This window comes from Theobroma cacao, chromosome 9 (genome assembly GCF_053813885.1).
Source record: "Theobroma cacao isolate CCN51 chromosome 9, ASM5381388v1, whole genome shotgun sequence".
Lineage (NCBI taxonomy): Eukaryota > Viridiplantae > Streptophyta > Magnoliopsida > Malvales > Malvaceae > Theobroma > Theobroma cacao.
The window spans coordinates 9,080,306-9,098,759 of record NC_142647.1 but is presented as its reverse complement, the minus strand read 5'-3'; the positions used below and the strand labels follow the sequence as shown (position 1 = coordinate 9,098,759).

Sequence of the window (18,454 nt, the reverse complement as noted above, 5' to 3'; positions counted from 1 at the left end):
TGGGGGCTCTGGCTACCAACTCTTTGGTGCCAGAACCCCATTACCGGGTTATCCAAATTTTTGGACAACCCCATTTTTAAAGAAGAGGGGAGAGCAAAGCAAAAAGGGGGGATTCATCTCTTGGCAAAAAAAAAAAACCATCTATTAAAAAAAAAACTGAAACAAAAAAAACACAACAATTAACCCAAAAAGCCACAATCAAACACAAAAAATAGAGCAAAAAGAAAAAAGAAGAAGACGAAGAGAGAGAGAGAGGTGAGAGGTCGGCGTAGGGAAAAGGGAAGGAGAAAGAGAGAGGAAAGAAAGAGAGGCACCGGCAGTGGGGAACGCTACGGCTGGGAGAGAGAGGAAGATGGAGAAAGAAAAGAAGAAAAAGAGAAAAAACAAAGGAAAAAAAAAAGAGAAAGAGAGAGAGAGAAAAAAAAGGAGGACAGCAGCTCCAAAACGACATCACATCAGCTGGAGAAAGTCTTCTCCCTCTCCCTCAGGTGGGCTGGTTGCTAGATTGGATTCGGTGGGCTGTGCACAATTACTTTGGGTCATTATTCTGAGCCCAAACTAAGGTAAAATCTTTTTCTTAATTGTCATATGGGCTTGTTTGCTGACCCAATGTGATGTTAAGGAGCATTGAAAGTATAAGAAAATTAAGAAAAAGAATTAGAAGTGTTATTATGGTTAGAGATTTTAAAAGAATAAAGAAAGTTACAAGTAGATAATAGATGAACGTTTAAATTTAAATAAGTAAATATATTTATGCATGGAAAACATGGTGACCAATTTAGGTAGGAGGATAAGTCAATTTTAGTAGGTTATTAACTAGAATAAAAAGATAAAATACAAATGAGATGTTAGGAGAAAATATAAAAAAATATAAAGAAACAAAACAAAATGAAATAGGTGAGAATAAAAATAGAGTGTTTTGTAATATAAAAAATGGGAGTAGATGGAAATATAGGAATACATATATTTAAATATATGATAAGTGATAATAAGATTAGGTTGAAATAGTTATTTAGTTATAAAAGCAGACCCAAATGTAAAATATATAGGGAAACAAAAAATACACTTAATTACTAAAATTAAATATATAAAATATATATATGTAAATAAAATGTAATGGAATAAAATTGGTAGATGACGAGCTAGTTAAAAGAGATAGTTTTATATAAAATATAGAGATAATGAAAATGGGACACGATAATGAATTATTTAATATAGATAAAAAAAATCATGATACAAACATAAGAATTATAATTATTATAAGTAAAAAAGTAATGATTATATGAAATTTCACTTAAAAAGGGCAAAGAGTTACCTTTTTCGGGTGAATTTTTTAGGTACGAAGTTTGAGACGGATTTTCACCGAAGCGTCGGGATAAATCCGAACTCTACACTCCAATACTCATTAATTCAAATAAATATATATATATATATATTAAAAAATAATAATAAATATATGAACAAGGTAATAAATCACTTTAAATGATTAAATATTTATATCGCATGAATAATGAACTAACTACATTAACAAATGCGTTCATGTAGATATCACCATTTTATCCTGTCATAGCATGCCACGTTTATATTCTTAATGAGGCGAAAATTCCGATGATGGGATTTCCTCGAGGAGCTTGTAGAGACTAGTTCTTCCGGGGATATCTTTAGGTGAGAAAAATTTCGAGACTTCACCAAAGCGTTGGGATGGTCTTCGAATGATGTTCCAATAAAAGATTACCGTCCCCATTATTTAAAATAAACAAGTCATGACATCATTTTACGCTTGCATCATGTGCATACGTAAAACCAAATAAAATAAAAAAACTCAATCAGCCAATTTAATAAAAAATTAGTTAATAAGCAGGGATTAAATCAAAAGTAGGCTACAATAAGATAACTTAAGATTAAATGGTACTGTTCGTAGAACGGGCGTCACGGAGGTGCTAACCCTTCTCCGTGCGTAACCGCACTCCCGAACCTATCTCTGAAAAACGTGGATCAGTTCTCGTTCTGTCGACGAACCTAAATTTAATTTAGGACTTCGTCGATTAGAATCGGGTTAATAGGTGTCCAATCGCACCTAGATACAAGACGATTGGTGGCGACTCCAAGTTATTTAATCTTCGCCGACGTCTAGCGGTCGAATTCTCGGACCCGCACGTTACGACAGACACTTGAGTGTATTACCAAATGCACTTCTCATGTCGAGTCATGTTCAGTGAACTTGCTCTTCTAGGCAAGCACCTATATTCTCATTCTAAGTATCTCTATACTTCAATCTATAAGATCGATTGCTTACTTCTAAAGTAAGGAACATAGAATATACTAGTCTTTAAGCATCATTGATGTCTAGTCTCTCAATGATACATTGAACAAAAACATTTTAAAATTATGCTTTGATGCATAAGGATCTCATAACTGCAACCTATTACAATTCTCTTGCAAGACATATGAATCTCATGAAGTTCATCCAATTAGACTTATAACTCATTATAATGGATGACCTATTAATGAAGGAAACCTTTAATCATTTAACATGAATGATATTATTGCATGATTGGAATCAAGCCCTAACCAATCCCAATTTGCTGCACGGCTTATCCCAACTGTAATTTTTGTTGGATTTTCAAAAATAATCACTCAAACTAAAAACTTGAAGGAACAAAAATGGAGACAAAAACCAATAATGAAAGAAAATGCTCGAAAAGGAAGGAGAAGAAAAGCACAAGATATCTTGTTTTATATTTAAAGAATTGGTAGAAATGTGATGTTTTGAACATGAAGATTTGGAACCAGAACAGTTGGAATTTAAGCAAGTGAATATGAAAATGAAGTGACTCTCCAAACTAAGCTTGGTTTCAATCAACAATAAGCATATTAGCATCATGAAAATAGTTGACACAAAGTATAAATTCAAAAGGTGTCTTTCTTTAGACTGCCCAGACTATGCTTTGGAACTAATATATGATTACAATGCTGAGTTAAAGTTGAAAGCAATGTTTGCAAAAAGGCAATTTAATATGGTTTATCCACTGTATTGAGATCAAGGTGTGCATTTGGGGTTTGAAGCATGTCTAAACGAGTATCCTCAACCACTGAATTTTGATTAGTCATTTTGGCTATAGTGAGAATTTGAACAAAATGATATTTCACATATAAGATGATTTTGTTTGAATAAAAGTCAATTATGGAGATTTTGGTTTTTGCTATCTTTGATTGTATTGATTCTAGGAATGAACTTGTTTACTATATGTATTAACCAGTAGTGGGAATTGCTTTCTTTTTTGCTTTCTAGAAAGGTACAAATGTTGTTTTGTTGTTTCTTAAACTACTGGCAAGTAATAAAGAGGCCAGCGATCACTTATGGCTTGTATAGTTTTTTGTGTAAAGGTTGTTATGATGATTGAGGTTTGTTACTCATAATTTTGAGAGCTACAAACTTGAATCAAATTATAACTTTTTTCAAAAGTGAACTTTTGGTTTCCTTTGTCTTGAATATATCATCAACTTTAAAAAAAAATGGTAATTTGACTATATAACAAAAGGCATAAGAAAACGACAAAACATTGAATAAAGAAATAGATGTTGCATAACTGTAAACTTGTGAGTTGTCCTTTACACACACAGATCGAATAAACTAGAAACACGTGGCCTTTACAATACCAAGACAGTAACAACCAAACGAAATTAAAAAAGGGCATGTGAGAACCATGACTATATAACTAATTAAGAGGGCACGTAAGAGGCACAGTCATGTATCTTTGCTACTTTGGTTTAAAACTTCGTGCCAAATAAATGCAAAACAGTATTCCATTTCAATAGTTTTGGACTAGAAGGGATTTGTTGAAGCTGAGGAAAGGCAAGAGTGGAAGTTTTAGGAGGAAATGTTCAAGGGAAGGCTAGAAAGGAAATGGAATAGACTTAATGGAAATGTTAGGACAAAAAATATTAACCTAAAAGGGGAAGCCATTGGCGCAATACATTAGTATCGCACGAAAACTACTCCATTATTGCATAGAATTAATAAAGAAAGTTATTTTTTTTTAGAATTACCATAGGCAAGGGGACATCAAAGAAGAGGTAGCGATGGCTTGATTTGATTACCTTTGCTTAATTACTTTTAAAATGGCACAAACGGTAACATTTACCTTTCGAATACTGACATTAATATTCGATAAGTACCTGTGATGTAAAACTTTATCAATACTCTTGATGGTTGGCTTTACTTTTTTCTCAAGATCTTCATTCTTGAACACCTTATTAACTAAGTTTCTAATGATTTTGGCAATGTTGTTGAACTTATTGGATGATTTGGGAAAAATGGGAGATGGAGTTGGAAGAGGTGAAAAAAGGCGAAGAGGGGGAGTTTTCGAAAATGATACAAGAAAAAATTTGGATTTAGCAATGAAAGGGTTGAAGCTGAGAATAGTGTGTTTTGGATTGGAGGTTATCACCTCACGAAAGCTTAGCTACTAAACTCCCTTAATAAAGGACAAAAACTAAATAAAAGCCTCATGCATCAATATAAAACTTGTGGTGTGTATGAACTAACGTATCGGACTTTAACCACTACTCTCATATCCCTCTATCTTAGATTCTCTGCATTTATTAAAGCAAAATAACAACAAAAAATATGTAATCATAGAGAAAATGAATAAAATAATATTATTTAAGATTCAAGAAATAAAAAAACATAAATTAATTAAGATTTAGGATAACTTATGATTCTTAATTGGCTCGACTCTCAACTTATCCAAGTGGAATCACCAATTTATCATCACGTGCGAGTTTGTTACCCATCAGTAGCTACCCACCATAAGTGAGGAATCCATAGGGCTTAGCACCTCAAGCATGACCGTACCTATTCTATGGAATTTCTTTATGCAGAGGTTCATCCCGGCATATGTGCAAGCAAGGCCGATAATGGGAATGACTCCCTTGGACCCCATCTCGATACCAAACTTGGATGATCCTCGAGAACAGGAGAAAGTGAAAAGTTGCTCCTCTAAAACCCATCAAAAGTATGACTTATTAAAAAAAAGGTTATGCATGGTGGAAAGGATGGACATGTACTACTCCATGGACGCGATAAAGTTATGCCTTATATAGGATCTGGTCATCCTAAAATTCTAAATTTTCGAATTTGAAAAGTACAATGGCACTAAATGGTCAGTTACACATATCACCATGTATTGTAGGAGTATAAATGCCTATGCACACGCTGACAAACTCCTGATCCACTACTTTCAAGATAACCTCACGAGTTCTGAAACAAAGTGGTACATTAAAGTAGACTGAAACGGGATTCATATGTGAAAGAATCTTGCTAGGGCATTCATGGCCCAATACAAGAATGTTACAAACATGGCTCCGAGTCTTCTATCACTATCAAACATTAAGTAAAAGTTGACTAAGACTTTCAAGGAGTATGCTACAAAACATTGAGTAAAAGTTGATCAAGAGTTTCAAGGAGTATGCTCAATGATGAAGGGATATGGCTTCCCAAGTTCAACCCCCGTTCATTGAGAAGGAAACAAAAACTACCATTATGTTTGTCAACACCCTTCGAGCTCCTTACTAAGAGAGGTTAGTTGGAAATGCTACAAAGAACTTTGTCGGCATAGTGATTTCTAGAGAAATGATTGAGAGTGCTATAAAACAATGGAAGTTAGCAAGGAATGAAGCAATGAACTTGAAGAAAGAATGGGCCTCTAAGAAAAAAGATGGAGAAACCCAAGTTATATCCTTGGAACAGTCACAATATGAGCTTCATAATCCTTACCATCCATACCCTTCATACCCTTACTACCCAACAGTGAATAACACTTCTCAAGGTCTATACCCATACCCACTAATGTCAAACGACTTGCATAATCCTTTCCCATACTCTCTTGTTTCACAAACACCATATTTTGCAAGTACTTAACCATATGCTCCGACACCTATCTCTGTTTCAACCACACAACCCACAACACTTCCTAACAATACTATAAAGGGACCAAGAGGATGGTTGAACAAACAAGAGAAATCGCAACTCAACCCAATTTCAATATCATATGCTAACTGTTTACCTAGTTGGTCGAGAGTCATTTGATGGCATTATGAGGGGATTTGTTGAAGTTGGAGAGGAGTAGAAATGAGAATTTTGGGAGGAGATGTTGAACGGAAGGCTAAAGGGAAATGGGAGAAATATAATGGAAATGTTAGAACATAAATTATTAAGCTAAAAGGGAAGTCTATTGGTGCAATGCATTAATGTCGCATGGAGACTACGCCATTATCGCACAAAATAAAAAAGAAGGTTATTTTTCTTTTCGTTTTAACTCTCATTGACTTTTAAAAAAAATGGCTTGGTGATATAGGAGGGTTTGAAGGTTTACGAAAAGAAAAGATTGTTCCTATCAATTTGGTGATTTTGCTTATAAGCTCATGAAAGTTGGTTGGTGTACCGGTATCTATTATTCACTTGTTAAATTTCATTATGTTATTGCCAGTCTTCTTGCTCTTTTAATTATAAATATTTTTTTCTATTGTATTTTAAGCTTTATTTAGTCAATACTTATGCTATTTATCTCTTGTTATTTATTTATTTTTTCCATAATAAACAAAAAACAAATAATTAAAATTTCCACCAAACAAAACGTTAATAATTTAAATCATATTCAAGAAAATTATATGAACATTCAAAAATTGATGAATTTATTAATATCAGTATAAATGAATATAATGTCTACATAATTAGAAGGTGGACATGAATTAAGAAGAAATTAAAAAATAAAAAATACAATCTTTAAAAGCATTTGCCCATAGCATATAGTACAAGGTCAAATAAAATTAAGATAGTGAAAACTTGCTCGTGAATATATTTGCTGGGTGTTGCTATTGGCATCGATTTTTACTTCTTAGTACGTAGATTTTCATTTGGCATATAAGTTGTTAAAATAAAAGCATGTCAATTGCCAGAAGAACTGCTAAATATACTGCACAATTCTGTTTATATTCCAATATTATTGATTAAATAGGCAATTACAAATAAGAAACACGTAGGGATGAAAAGACAAGGGCATCAAGCACGATATATATAAGCATGCATTAGTCATTATACATCGGCCTTTAAGTATAATTAAGCAGCTGCAGATGGAACTTAGGTCGAACCAAGTCATACCCTGCAAGAAAATCACAAAAATAATTTAGCTTCATATATGTAGATAAGGTATTTGAGCATAGAAGAGAAAGATTAGAGGTACGTAGTAGAGATTAACGTACTGCACATATTCTATGTTAATTCTGCCACCAGGACGCGAGATGGCGTTAAAAGCAGTATTGGACATGACCATGGCGGCTGGACATGGCGATTTAGGGCAGAAATCCACCACCTTCACATCAATATTACCACTTTTGCATGGCCTTCCATTGCCACTCAAACACCTCACTCTGTAACGCCTCCCGCAAGCAGCACCATTATCCCACAGTCCTTCACTCACAGCGACAAACAAATTTCCTGGTGGAAATTGCTCTTCACTATTACCATAGCACTTGGTAGCTGAATAAAAATTGAGGTTAAAGGGGAAACAAAAAAAAAAAAACAAATCAGAAAGTTGAGACAAACGTATATTTCACAGTGCTGCATTGGCCTGCACAATTTTGCAACGTGACCAATAATTCATATACAACTAATAAATTAATGATGCATCCAAATATTTGATTTAATAGTAGTTGTATATGTTCCATGCTCAAAAGACTTTAAGAGCCTGTTTGACTTGATTTTTTTCTAACTTAAAAGTTATTATGAAACTCTTGTGAAAAATAATAACTTTTAAAATTAAGGTAAAGTTGTTTAGTAAATTTCTTTTTATAAGTTATAATTTTTGTTAAAATTATCATAGAAGGTATTTTTTTTTTTGAGAGAGTAATATTGTAATTATTTTTAATAAATGAGGATATTTTTGAAACAAAAATAAAAATTCTCTTATATTTTTAAAAGAAGAAAAGAAAAAGCTCCTCCTTAGAGCTTTTTTTTAAGTTCTTTTTTTAAAAATTTTGTTCTTAAAAAAAAAGTTACTTTTTTTTTATGAGTTTATCAAAAAATCATATTTGACTTGGCTTTTGCTTTTAAGAAGTAGATAAGCTGAAAAAAAACTAGGCCAAACATGCACTAAATTTGAATACTCTTTTCTCAAAACTAAAATAATAATAGTAATAAAAATAAATTAATGATAAATGAAAAAAGCTTGCAAAATCTTTCCTTTATATGTCGTTACCATTAGAAACCTAGCTCTATACTACAGAGTCCACCTTCTTTGGTACCAAAAATAGCATTTGGATTCGAATTTAGGAATTTTATTCATATCTTATCTCTCTTTTACCACCTAAGTTAAGCTTTGACAGCTAAACCTAAACCTCACCATTAGTTGGTAACTGTAAGTTCTGACATGTTTCGCATTCAGGCTTCAATTATATACGGTAGTAGCATTTTGTAAATACAAGCAAAAAGGTAGGATTTACTCACGTATGTAGGGAGGATCATAGGATGCGGCAGTTCCAACATCCCCAAGAACTTCTCTGCCCAATAAGCTTAATACCATCGCCACCAACAAGAGAGCCATGATTTCAGAAAATGGAAATTAAGGTGAATAATTATGTTGAAGGAAAACAAAGTCCAGTCAAGTTTATATACTAGGATTTGGAAAACAACCAACTAAAAAGGGAAAAGAAGAATATAGCTTATCGTGTGAATTTTCTATTTTTCTTGTGTCATTGTGTGGATACGTAGAAATCCCACCCTCATTGTTCCCTTTCTTCTAGATGATAGATATATATAACTCGTCAATCAAGGGAGTATAAGGCTACTTTTGACACTTTATTGTTTTGTTTAACTTATTATAAAATAGAGATGAGAATGCTAACTTGATTCCAATTCTCTACACAACCGATTACTATATATATATATATAGATTCATCACATCGTGAATCATGCGTGATTCTTAAGTTGGCATATATACCATTAGTGATCAACACGTTTTAGCTTTTCAAAAAAAAAAATGATCAATACGTTTTATATCTAGAACCTATAAACGTGCCATGAAAGGGTATATACTAAACTAACATATAAAAACGAATGAAGACTTTAGTTGAGTTAGTATCATATTGATTCGGTTTTTACGATATATATATATATATATATATATATATAATCTAATTTTTTTTATTAAACACAACCTTGGTGTATACTAAACTAATATATATTATGCAATGAAAGGGTTATTATAACATCAATTCCAATCTCTCTTTTTGGAGGATTTAATTTGAGTGATTTTTCACTAAACTCAACCCAATCCTCCTTTTTAATTTTTCTCCCCGTATCCCTTCAAAGAACAAAGGGATTATGATATGTGGCATACAAAAACAAGAAGGAAATTGGCTCAATGAACTCAGCTCGACACAGCAGAGGAAAAAGCTTTGATTGCAGTCTAAATCGCAGCAGAGGAAAAAGGATTATGATACTTAGACTTACTTGGAGTGCTTATCTATATTTGGATGGAATGAAACAACAAATTTCATGGAAGGAGAAGAGATGCAATTCTAGTTCTGTCATTCTAAATCGCAGCAAGGCAGTTATTAGAAGTAGGCTTGACCAGGTGCTAGAGGAAGATATACATGTTACTATAGTTGTTTCTTTTTATTGGTTTGTTGTTATTCTTTGTTCACAAACAATGCTGTTGCCTTGTGCAGTTTGTACTTTTTGTAGCAGGCTTGCCTGCTTCTTTGAATAATAATTAAAAAAAAAAAAAAAAAGAGGGAGAACCAGCAAGGCATTTCTATGGATGTGGTAGACCCAAAGCTTCCTGATTCATTCATAAGGGAAGTTTGACTCGGTGATCTTATTCTCTTTAATTGTACGCTGTAAACATTGACTGATTTTTCTAATTCCTTAATTTATGGTATAACTAATGACTTTACTTTACGTAGCAATTTATTGTAAATATTTCCTTTCCTTTTGTATTAATATTTTAACCTGTATTTAAACGCTACATGCTTCATCAATAAAACATCCAGACAATAATATTCAAATTCTCCATGATATAAGAGGAGAGGTTACAGACAACCTAAGCTATATTTTAATGGCTAATAGGGATGAGGAAGAAGTAAACAAGGGTAATGGGAGTTTGGTGTCAACTACAGCTGCAAGTTAGGGCATATTCTCTTGGATCGCCTCTCAGTGATTCCAAACTTGGCTGTTACTCATACTAGGGAAGACAATTTTCTCTGTGATGCTTGTTGTAGGGCAAAATCTCCTCCTTGATAGCTGGAAGCTGAACGCAGAAGTTAATTGTTGCAATTAATGCCAAAATTAACGGCCAAAATATCAGTGATGAAACCCCACCACACCCACCCACTTACAACTGGGCATGCACTTTTTAAGAGGATAAAGCACTAGCTGTATTCATTAATCAGGCGGCTTATTCCACCCAGCAGATTGCGGGGCTATCTACTATCAAATATATACAAGACCAAACGGAAAACTTGTAAACAAGCACCGTTCAGTTTTGGTGGAGATATCAGATAATAGTATTATCATAAAATTTTTATTCTATACACAAGGGTTGAAGTTTTTAAATTTCGTATATGGATTTATAGAGTTATTAATATCACGCATTCATTCAATAATTATATTAATATCTTTAAATATAACCTAACAAACATGTTGCATTACAACCTTCTTAACTCATTATCGCTGCATGAGATAATATTTCATTTAAGAATTTTATAACGTGAGAAAGTACGAATGATTTTATTAAAATCTATTAATCAGAGAGTTCAATTAGTTTTTGGTCAGACTGATCATTGGTTCTGAAATGATTATTATCTTTGAATAAATAATATACATAGTTGTTATTTGAATTTAATTCTAATATACGGGACAAGTTTCAAAATATGAATATAGATATATTTTCAATTGTTTTTTGGATAAAAGTAGATGGGTTGGGTTTAGCTTTGAAAAACTCAGGTCCAGTTGAAGGCCCAAAGTCACCCATTGACAATGACACCTCCGCTTTCATCTCTATGAAGTATGTTGCACTTGGGTTGGGCCTTATTTGTACCATGTCCCCAAAAAAAGTGCAAATCAGTACCAAACAAATGAACGTGGGAGAGAACAACTGCATTTCTTCACCGGAATAATGAGAGTTATAGTAATTATTGAATGTAATAGTGAAGAGTTGTGGACGAGGCCTTGAAACTAGGCTTCAGACTCTAATTCAACCATGTTTTCTGCCAACTTTAAGTTCATTTTTTTTTATAAGTTTATATTATTAAATGTAATTCTTGTGTCATATATCTAAAAAATTTATTAAATTATAATTATTTATAATTTTTAAAATTTGAGTGAAGAGTTTCAAAAACTTAACATTGATTAAACATTTTTAGTTTTTCTTTATTTTTCTGCTAATAAAAATTTGAGAAAGTTAAATGCCATTTAGGGGGTTTAGTTTGATGCTCTGTCCTGCTTGTTCAAATGGCTAATATGTGACCATTTTGAAGTAAAGGAGTATAAGAATGGTGCTTAATGAAATTTTAGATCAATTAAGTTTGGGTGTTTTAAATAAATATGACAAAAAAATCCTCACTTATTATTAAGTTATTTTTAATTATCTATTCATTTAAAATTTAATAATATATCAAAATAAAAAATAATTCATGTCATTAACAAAAAAATATAACAAAAGTTTATTTACGTTTGAACATTGCTTTAGAGGACAACGTTCAACCACTTCCCAGCCACAGCAGCAGGCGTCCGCACGTGTTTTTGTTGCTTCAAATTTGCAGGGACACGACAAAGTTGACCCCACCGTCGCATGAAAGAAACCTCAGAGAACATGCCTAACTTTCAACAAAGTGTTGATGCTTGATACTAATCTAGTCCTGTAGTCGTGAAATAGTATCATCTTTCTTTTTCTGTCTTTTTTTTTCTCCCCCACTCTTTTGACTTACTAGAAACCAAACCTCAATCTTGGGAAGATAAATGTTCCACTGTCTATTAATTATTTATTAGGGGGATTGATTTCATTATTCAAACCCCCTGTCTTCGAAAACAAATCCCCTTTCCAGGTTTATACTTCCCTATGTTTTGTTGATGAGATGCGAAAACTTGGTGAGGGAATGTATAGGTAAAAGTGAACTAAAATCTAAAATATATATATAAATATAAAACATAATGTTTTATAAAGTTTTTGAATTATTTAAGACATTTTTAAATAATTTTTTTTATATTTAATCAGATAATAGTTGACTAAATGATATTAATCATGATGATATTTATTATTTTATATTCACATAAAGTTAAAAAAAAGTAAAATATTATATAATTATATCATCATTCACTATAATATATTAACATGTTACGTAATATAAAAATTGATAACTAATATTTAACTATTAATATTAAAAAATTATTTAATTAAAAATAAAAATACAATAACTTGATTCAACGTAACAAAAAAATAAAAATTTGTTTAAATTTTTTTAATAATGTAGAATTTTTTTTAAGTGGTAGGTTAAAATATAATACATGAGGGGAGAAATTTAAGTACTGGGCCAACTGCCAAAAGTTGGAAAATGGGCTTTCCTCCGTTGGGCTTAGGTTTAGAAAAAACGCCCAGAGATAAATGACAAACAAAGCCAGCATCAGCAGAAGATCCTTCCTGCTTGGCTTGCAGAATTGAGTGGTTTTGAGTGCTGACTGGAAAGTGGATTTGTCTATATTTTCGAAAGAGGATAATCAATTCAGGGGCGGCCTTGCCCTTGTGGGTCGTATAAAATTATATAATTCAAATATAAAGCACTAAATTTGCGTAAAATCACTGCAAAAATATTAAAAACTTATATGCATCGATTGTCCGAGTTCCCAAAAAAAACCAATATTCAAAGAACATCGAAATTACTTAAATCTCCAAAGCAACAGTAGAGAAGAGAGGAGACCACCTTCAGGTTCACTCCCATTGTTGGAAGTACAATAAACACCTAACACCTGCCTTCCAAACTCCTAAACCCACCAACCAAGGCAACCCTACTATATATATAATACCTTTTGACACTCCCACAGACCTGAGTCCAGCGTCATTGTCTTTTCGGAGAGAAAAGGAGGAAAAAAAAAAAAAAAGCCTGAGAGAATCAGATTCATTCACCTACCCTCCTCTCTTCTCTCTTCCTTTTCCCTTTTCGTTTTCTTTCATTATAAGGCTTCTAAATTTTCTATTGTCTCTTGTTTTCATCGCCTCTTCTCTTTGGATTTTTCGAAAAAACTTGATTTTCTCTTGTACCTATACCTCCAAAAATAGATTTTTTAGGCACTCATTTGTTCAAAATCGAATCTTAGCGTAGAAACCACTCTCAATTCTCTTGAAACAATGAGAAAAACGGATTTTGATATTCAATAAACCCTAGGAAAAAAAACTGTTTTTTTTTTCGTTTTTTAATATTTTTTAAAGTTTTAAAAATCATGGGCAAGAGAGGAATTCAGTTGTTTGATGATAAAAAAGATGGGTTTTTCTCTATATCTGATTTGGGGTCTGAATGGAGTCTGGAACGGAATCACTTATATCCAGGTGGCTTATTTGCAAGCGTTGGTCAAATGGGAATGGGATTTGGCGTTTCACCAAGCTCCCCAAATCCCCGTGACAATGGTGGAATCAAAGCTCCATTTTCCGATTTGTTTGTGAAGTATTTACCATCACAAGAGGAAATTCGGGTTGTTGGATTACCAGAAGGTGAAGTAGCTTTGAAGAAGAAGAAGAAAGAAGTTGGCTTAAAACTGAAAATCAAGGTTTCTAATCCTTCATTAAGAAGGTTAATAAGCGGTGCCATAGCGGGGGCGGTTTCAAGGACCTGCGTTGCGCCATTGGAGACAATAAGGACGCATTTGATGGTTGGGACTAGTGGGAATTCTACAACTGAGGTGTTCCATAATATAATGCAGACTGATGGTTGGAAAGGGTTGTTTAGGGGCAATCTGGTTAATGTGATTCGAGTTGCACCTAGCAAGGCGATAGAGGTATTTAATCCATGAATTCTTATTGTGTTTTTATGAATTTAATTCAGTTTGTTTATGGTTTTGTGATACTGGATACTATTAAGTATGTTGGTTAATCAATTGCTTGGTTTTGAGCTTTGTGGTGTTCTTTTTGCTTTAGTGTATTTTGGTTCATATGTATACTCATTACTAGGTTTTCTTGAATGCGAATGAGTCAAATTAGTATTGTTTGCTTTCTATTATGTAATGCACTTGTATACTTAATATGCACCTTTTTAGCTTCTGTTTTCTTGATGTCAGCCTTTTCGCTTGTTATTTATTGTGTCAAACTGCATATCTTGTTTGTTCTAGTGGTTGTGAACTGACGTATTGCAGTTGCAAATTTATACTTTATTGTTGTATTGGTGTTTCTGGATAATCTCATTTTAAGAATGAGGCTCTCTGTTCAAGAAAAAGTATAGATTGCCACCTTTATTACATCAGAGTGGTAGTTTTCTAAGTGGATAGTGAAACAGAGCTCCATTTGCCTTGTCTAAGAAATTTGATAAAGAGCATCAGCCATTAATCCTTTAGGGAACCACTTTGTGATGACACAACCTTGAAACTGTAAATACAGTGGGTGGAAAATTGTGGCACCCTGAGAGCAAAGGATCAGGGAATGTATTTTTTTTTTTCCATTTTCAAATTGTGTACCGTGATTCATTACTAAATTTTAAGCCTTTATATGTCATCTTCTTCTACTGCTAATTTCTAACTGATTCTTATCTTTCTCAAGAATAAACTCTTTAACAAATGAAAGAGGTGGACAAAACAATTATTGTTGTCATTTTTAATGATGATATCCTATTTGGCCCTTGTCGTTTAAGAAAATGTCTAATGTAGTGCTTATACTAAAACATTGTTCAATGCGGTATTTAAACCCTTATTCCATGTAACAATCTACTCGAACCCATAACATTATTAATGAAACTTGATGACGAGGCTGGCAACCAACCAAAATCTAACACATGACCAAAAATGCCATGTTAGCCATTAGGGTCATCTCAATTTGCTTATATGGATGTCACATGCAAGCACGTGGTTCCCACGTGTCATAAAATTATTGCTCCCTCCCTCCCTTTGCTTATGTGGCTGTACAAGGTTATTCAACAACCAATAGGAGATTTGACTAGGTTTTCTCAGCCCCACTAGACTCACTTGATTCTTGCAAGAAAAGCTAGGAGATTCAACTGCCACCAGAATTGGAGTCTGAGTGCCTTCTGCAAGAGATCAAGAAAAAAAAAGGAAAGCTTTAAAGAAAAGCAAATCAAGTGAGTCTAGTGGGGTTGGGAAAAACCATTTGAATCTCTTGGTGGCAATCGAATTAACTCGTAAAACCCAATTGAATCTCCTAGCCTTTCTCGTTTGCAGTGATCACCTTTTTTGTACATTTCATTTTCACTTTTCTTTCTTTTGGGGGATTTTTTATGGAAGAAGGAAGAGAACTAGGAAAATTAGGGCTTTTCAGGTACAGCTCTTGGTTTTGATGTTTTTTAAACCCTAAAACCAGCCAATAAATTTCCCCCAAAGAGAGGGACGAGTAATTATATGACATGTGACTGTCATGTGTGTGCCATGTGGTAGACACGTCATCATGTAAGCAAATTGAGATGACCCCAGTAGGTGATGTGGCTTTTATTCAGCCATGTTTCATATATGGTTGACAGTCATGTCAAGAGGTTTTGTTAGCGGCATTATGGATTGGAGTAGATTGTTTCACGAAATAAAAGTTTGGTTACCACATTAAAAAATTTTTTTGTATAAGTATCACATAAGACATTTTCTTAAACTACAATGGCCAAATTGAACATTATCCCTTTTTACAAATCACTTGTTGGTGAAAATTGCTGTGATTAGTTCTATGCTTCGTACTATTTTATCATCATTGGTTTTGCTTTTGTAATTTAATTCCTAAACTCAATTATCTGGTAGGAGCTTGTTGCATGAATTCATATATAGGTTTGAAGCAAGCTTTTCTAAGAGGTCATGCTTGCATTCTTCTTTTTATTATTAGCCAGAGGGGTGTTTGCTTGTTGGTAGTTTCATACTTGCTATGTATCAAATGCATGCAATATCTTGTCTACTTCACTAATAAAAGCAATTAAATATTGCACTATATCCAGTCTTTGCTCCTTTTTATGTGTCATCTCAGTACCATTAAGAAAGAAACTTACACATGAATTGAGCCATTGTTAATGAATTTTTCTTGTTTTAAGTAAATTGGCCTACAAGATGGTAGTGGAGAAACTCCGCTGCATCTTTCCAGATATTAGCATCCTATGTTGTAATCATCTTTCCTAACATGTTCAAATACTAATTCCCTATGCCTGAACTTCATTATCTGCAGCTATTTGCTTTTGATACCGTGAATAAGCAGTTATCTCCCAAACCTGGGGAAGAACCAAAGGTTCCCATTCCTGCCTCATTAATTGCAGGGGCGTGTGCTGGAGTCAGCTCAACTTTGTGCACCTATCCTCTTGAGCTAGTTAAGACTCGATTAACCATTGAGGTAAAGGCAATCTATATTTTTAAATTCACCGAGTAAAAATGGTATTTTTTCACTAACATCCGAGATTTGTTAATTTTTCAGAAAAATATGTATGATGGTATAGTTGATGCTTTCTTAAAAATACTGCAAAAGGAGGGCCCTGCTGAACTTTACAGAGGCCTTGCTCCTAGTCTCATTGGAGTAATTCCGTATGCTGCCACTAATTATTTTGCATACGATACTTTACGGAAAGTGTACAGGAAAGTTTTCAAGGAGGAGAAAATCGGCAATATTGAAACCCTTTTAATTGGATCGCTAGCTGGGGCTATTTCAAGTAGTGCAACTTTCCCACTTGAGGTGGCTCGCAAGCACATGCAGGTTGGAGCTCTCAATGGAAGACAGGTCTACAAGAATGTACTGCATGCACTCTCAAGCATTCTTGAACAAGAAGGGATTCATGGTCTATATAAAGGTTTGGGTCCTAGTTGCATGAAGTTGGTACCTGCTGCTGGGATTTCGTTCATGTGCTATGAAGCATGCAAAAGGATACTTGTAGAGAAAGATGAGGAAGCATAGGATCTCGTCCAAGGGATTAAACTCATCTTTTGGATCAGAGGAATGAGCTGGCATACATTTTAGGTTCATCTTTTTTTTTTTTATATTTTCTCCTGCTGAATTTTGGTTTTGTTTTTTTTTTTTTTGTTGAGGGCTCAGTTCAGGTAGCGGCTTTTGCAAGGTAGGAGATGATATTGAAAGTAATTTAACTGGCATACAGTTTTCATTGGAGACAAATAAAATTATATTTGAAGAATGAGAGACTTTTTGAGTGCTGTTTAGAACTTGTTTATTTCTGCCATTCCTTGCATGTTTTCCAGTATGTACAGAAATTGTTACTCTTTAACATTTTACTGTATAATTTTCTGCATTACTTGCCTCGAAGCGAGACAACAATGGAAATATAGGAGCATCTTGGAAGTGCTAGCTATAATCACCACGACTATTTTTACCTTTCGTAAGAACACTTCCATCTATGATCATGTTACCAGGACTTCCTCACCGATGGTGGATGTGAAGGATATTATTATCATTATTATTATTATTATTCGGTTTGAGGTCTCACTGGCTTCAAAATGTCTCATCTGCATGGCCAGCAGAAATGGACAACTGACAACAAATACCCAGCACCACGTGGTTGCCCTGTGCTTCTTTTGCAGTTGCACCAACTTTTCTCATAAAATTTAAGGGAATAAAACAACATTAACATTGACTTTGTGTTTGCGTGTGTGTGTGTGTGAGAGACAGACTTTGTGTTTGCGTGTGTGTGTGTGTGTGAGAGAGAGAGACAGAGAGAGAGAGGGAGAGAGAGAAAGAGAGAGAGTGAGGGGCAGATTGTCACCTCTAGAAGATTAAAGTTTTACCGGAAGGGAAAGGAAAGCAGAAAGGGTATAATACTTAAAAAAAAAAGTTTTAATTATTTATAAAAAAATTTAAATTTTTAATATTTTTATTTTAATTTAAATAAATTTTTATAATTAACGGTTGCGTTAGTATTTCATTTTATGTGACGTTGTGAACATCTAATATGGCATAGCATTTAAGTATTTAGTTCATTAATTGATGCATGATTTTTTACTTGAAGAGTAAAATTCGAATCTTCATTTTTTCAATTAAAAGATAAAAAATCTAAGATAATATAATGACATGATTGTGTATATTTTGACTTGTCATTAGTCAAGAATTTATTTAATATAATATAAAAAATATAAAAACTTAACTAAATATAATAAAAAAATAAAAATTTATTTAAATTTTGAATAGTTCATAAATTTTTTTGAGTATTATGTCAAAGAAACAAAATCTAGAACGAAAAAGTAAAGTCAAATGCCTTCGATTTTTTATAA

At 33.3% G+C, this 18,454-nt stretch overlaps 2 protein-coding genes across 2 annotated transcripts; one reads left to right on the top strand and one right to left on the bottom strand.

Annotated features, from left to right (window-relative positions):
- Window positions 1-6,975: 6,975 nt before the first annotated feature.
- On the bottom strand, window positions 6,976-8,672 carry LOC18588998 (EG45-like domain containing protein). The gene is made up of 3 exons (XM_007013784.3): window positions 8,507-8,672; window positions 7,264-7,540; window positions 6,976-7,163 (listed from the first exon to the last, which is right to left on the bottom strand). Exons 1-3 carry the CDS (start codon window positions 8,601-8,603, stop codon window positions 7,157-7,159), a joined length of 381 nt encoding a protein of 126 aa, XP_007013846.3. The 5' UTR covers window positions 8,604-8,672; the 3' UTR covers window positions 6,976-7,156.
- Window positions 8,673-12,874: 4,202 nt separating this feature from the next.
- Window positions 12,875-17,364, top strand: SHS1 (Mitochondrial substrate carrier family protein). Its single transcript, XM_007013783.3, has 3 exons — window positions 12,875-14,047; window positions 16,413-16,574; window positions 16,656-17,364. The coding sequence occupies exons 1-3, from the start codon at window positions 13,496-13,498 to the stop codon at window positions 17,127-17,129; spliced, it is 1,188 nt and encodes a 395-aa protein (XP_007013845.1). The 5' UTR covers window positions 12,875-13,495; the 3' UTR covers window positions 17,130-17,364.
- The last annotated feature ends 1,090 nt before the right edge of the window (window positions 17,365-18,454 follow it).

Bases quoted from the DNA above. Each gene is read 5' to 3' on its own strand.
- SHS1 (XM_007013783.3), top strand. From the start codon at position 13,496: ATGGGCAAGAGAGGAATTCAGTTGTTTGATGATAAAAAAGATGGGTTT. The intron at 14,048-16,412 runs GTATTTAATCCA...CATTATCTGCAG, and splicing joins CACCTAGCAAGGCGATAGAG to CTATTTGCTTTTGATACCGT. The intron at 16,575-16,655 runs GTAAAGGCAATC...TTAATTTTTCAG, and splicing joins AGACTCGATTAACCATTGAG to AAAAATATGTATGATGGTAT.
- LOC18588998 (XM_007013784.3), bottom strand. From the start codon at position 8,603: ATGGCTCTCTTGTTGGTGGCGATGGTATTAAGCTTATTGGGCAGAGAA. The intron at 7,541-8,506 runs GTGAGTAAATCC...ATTTTTATTCAG, and splicing joins CTATGATCCTCCCTACATAC to CTACCAAGTGCTATGGTAAT.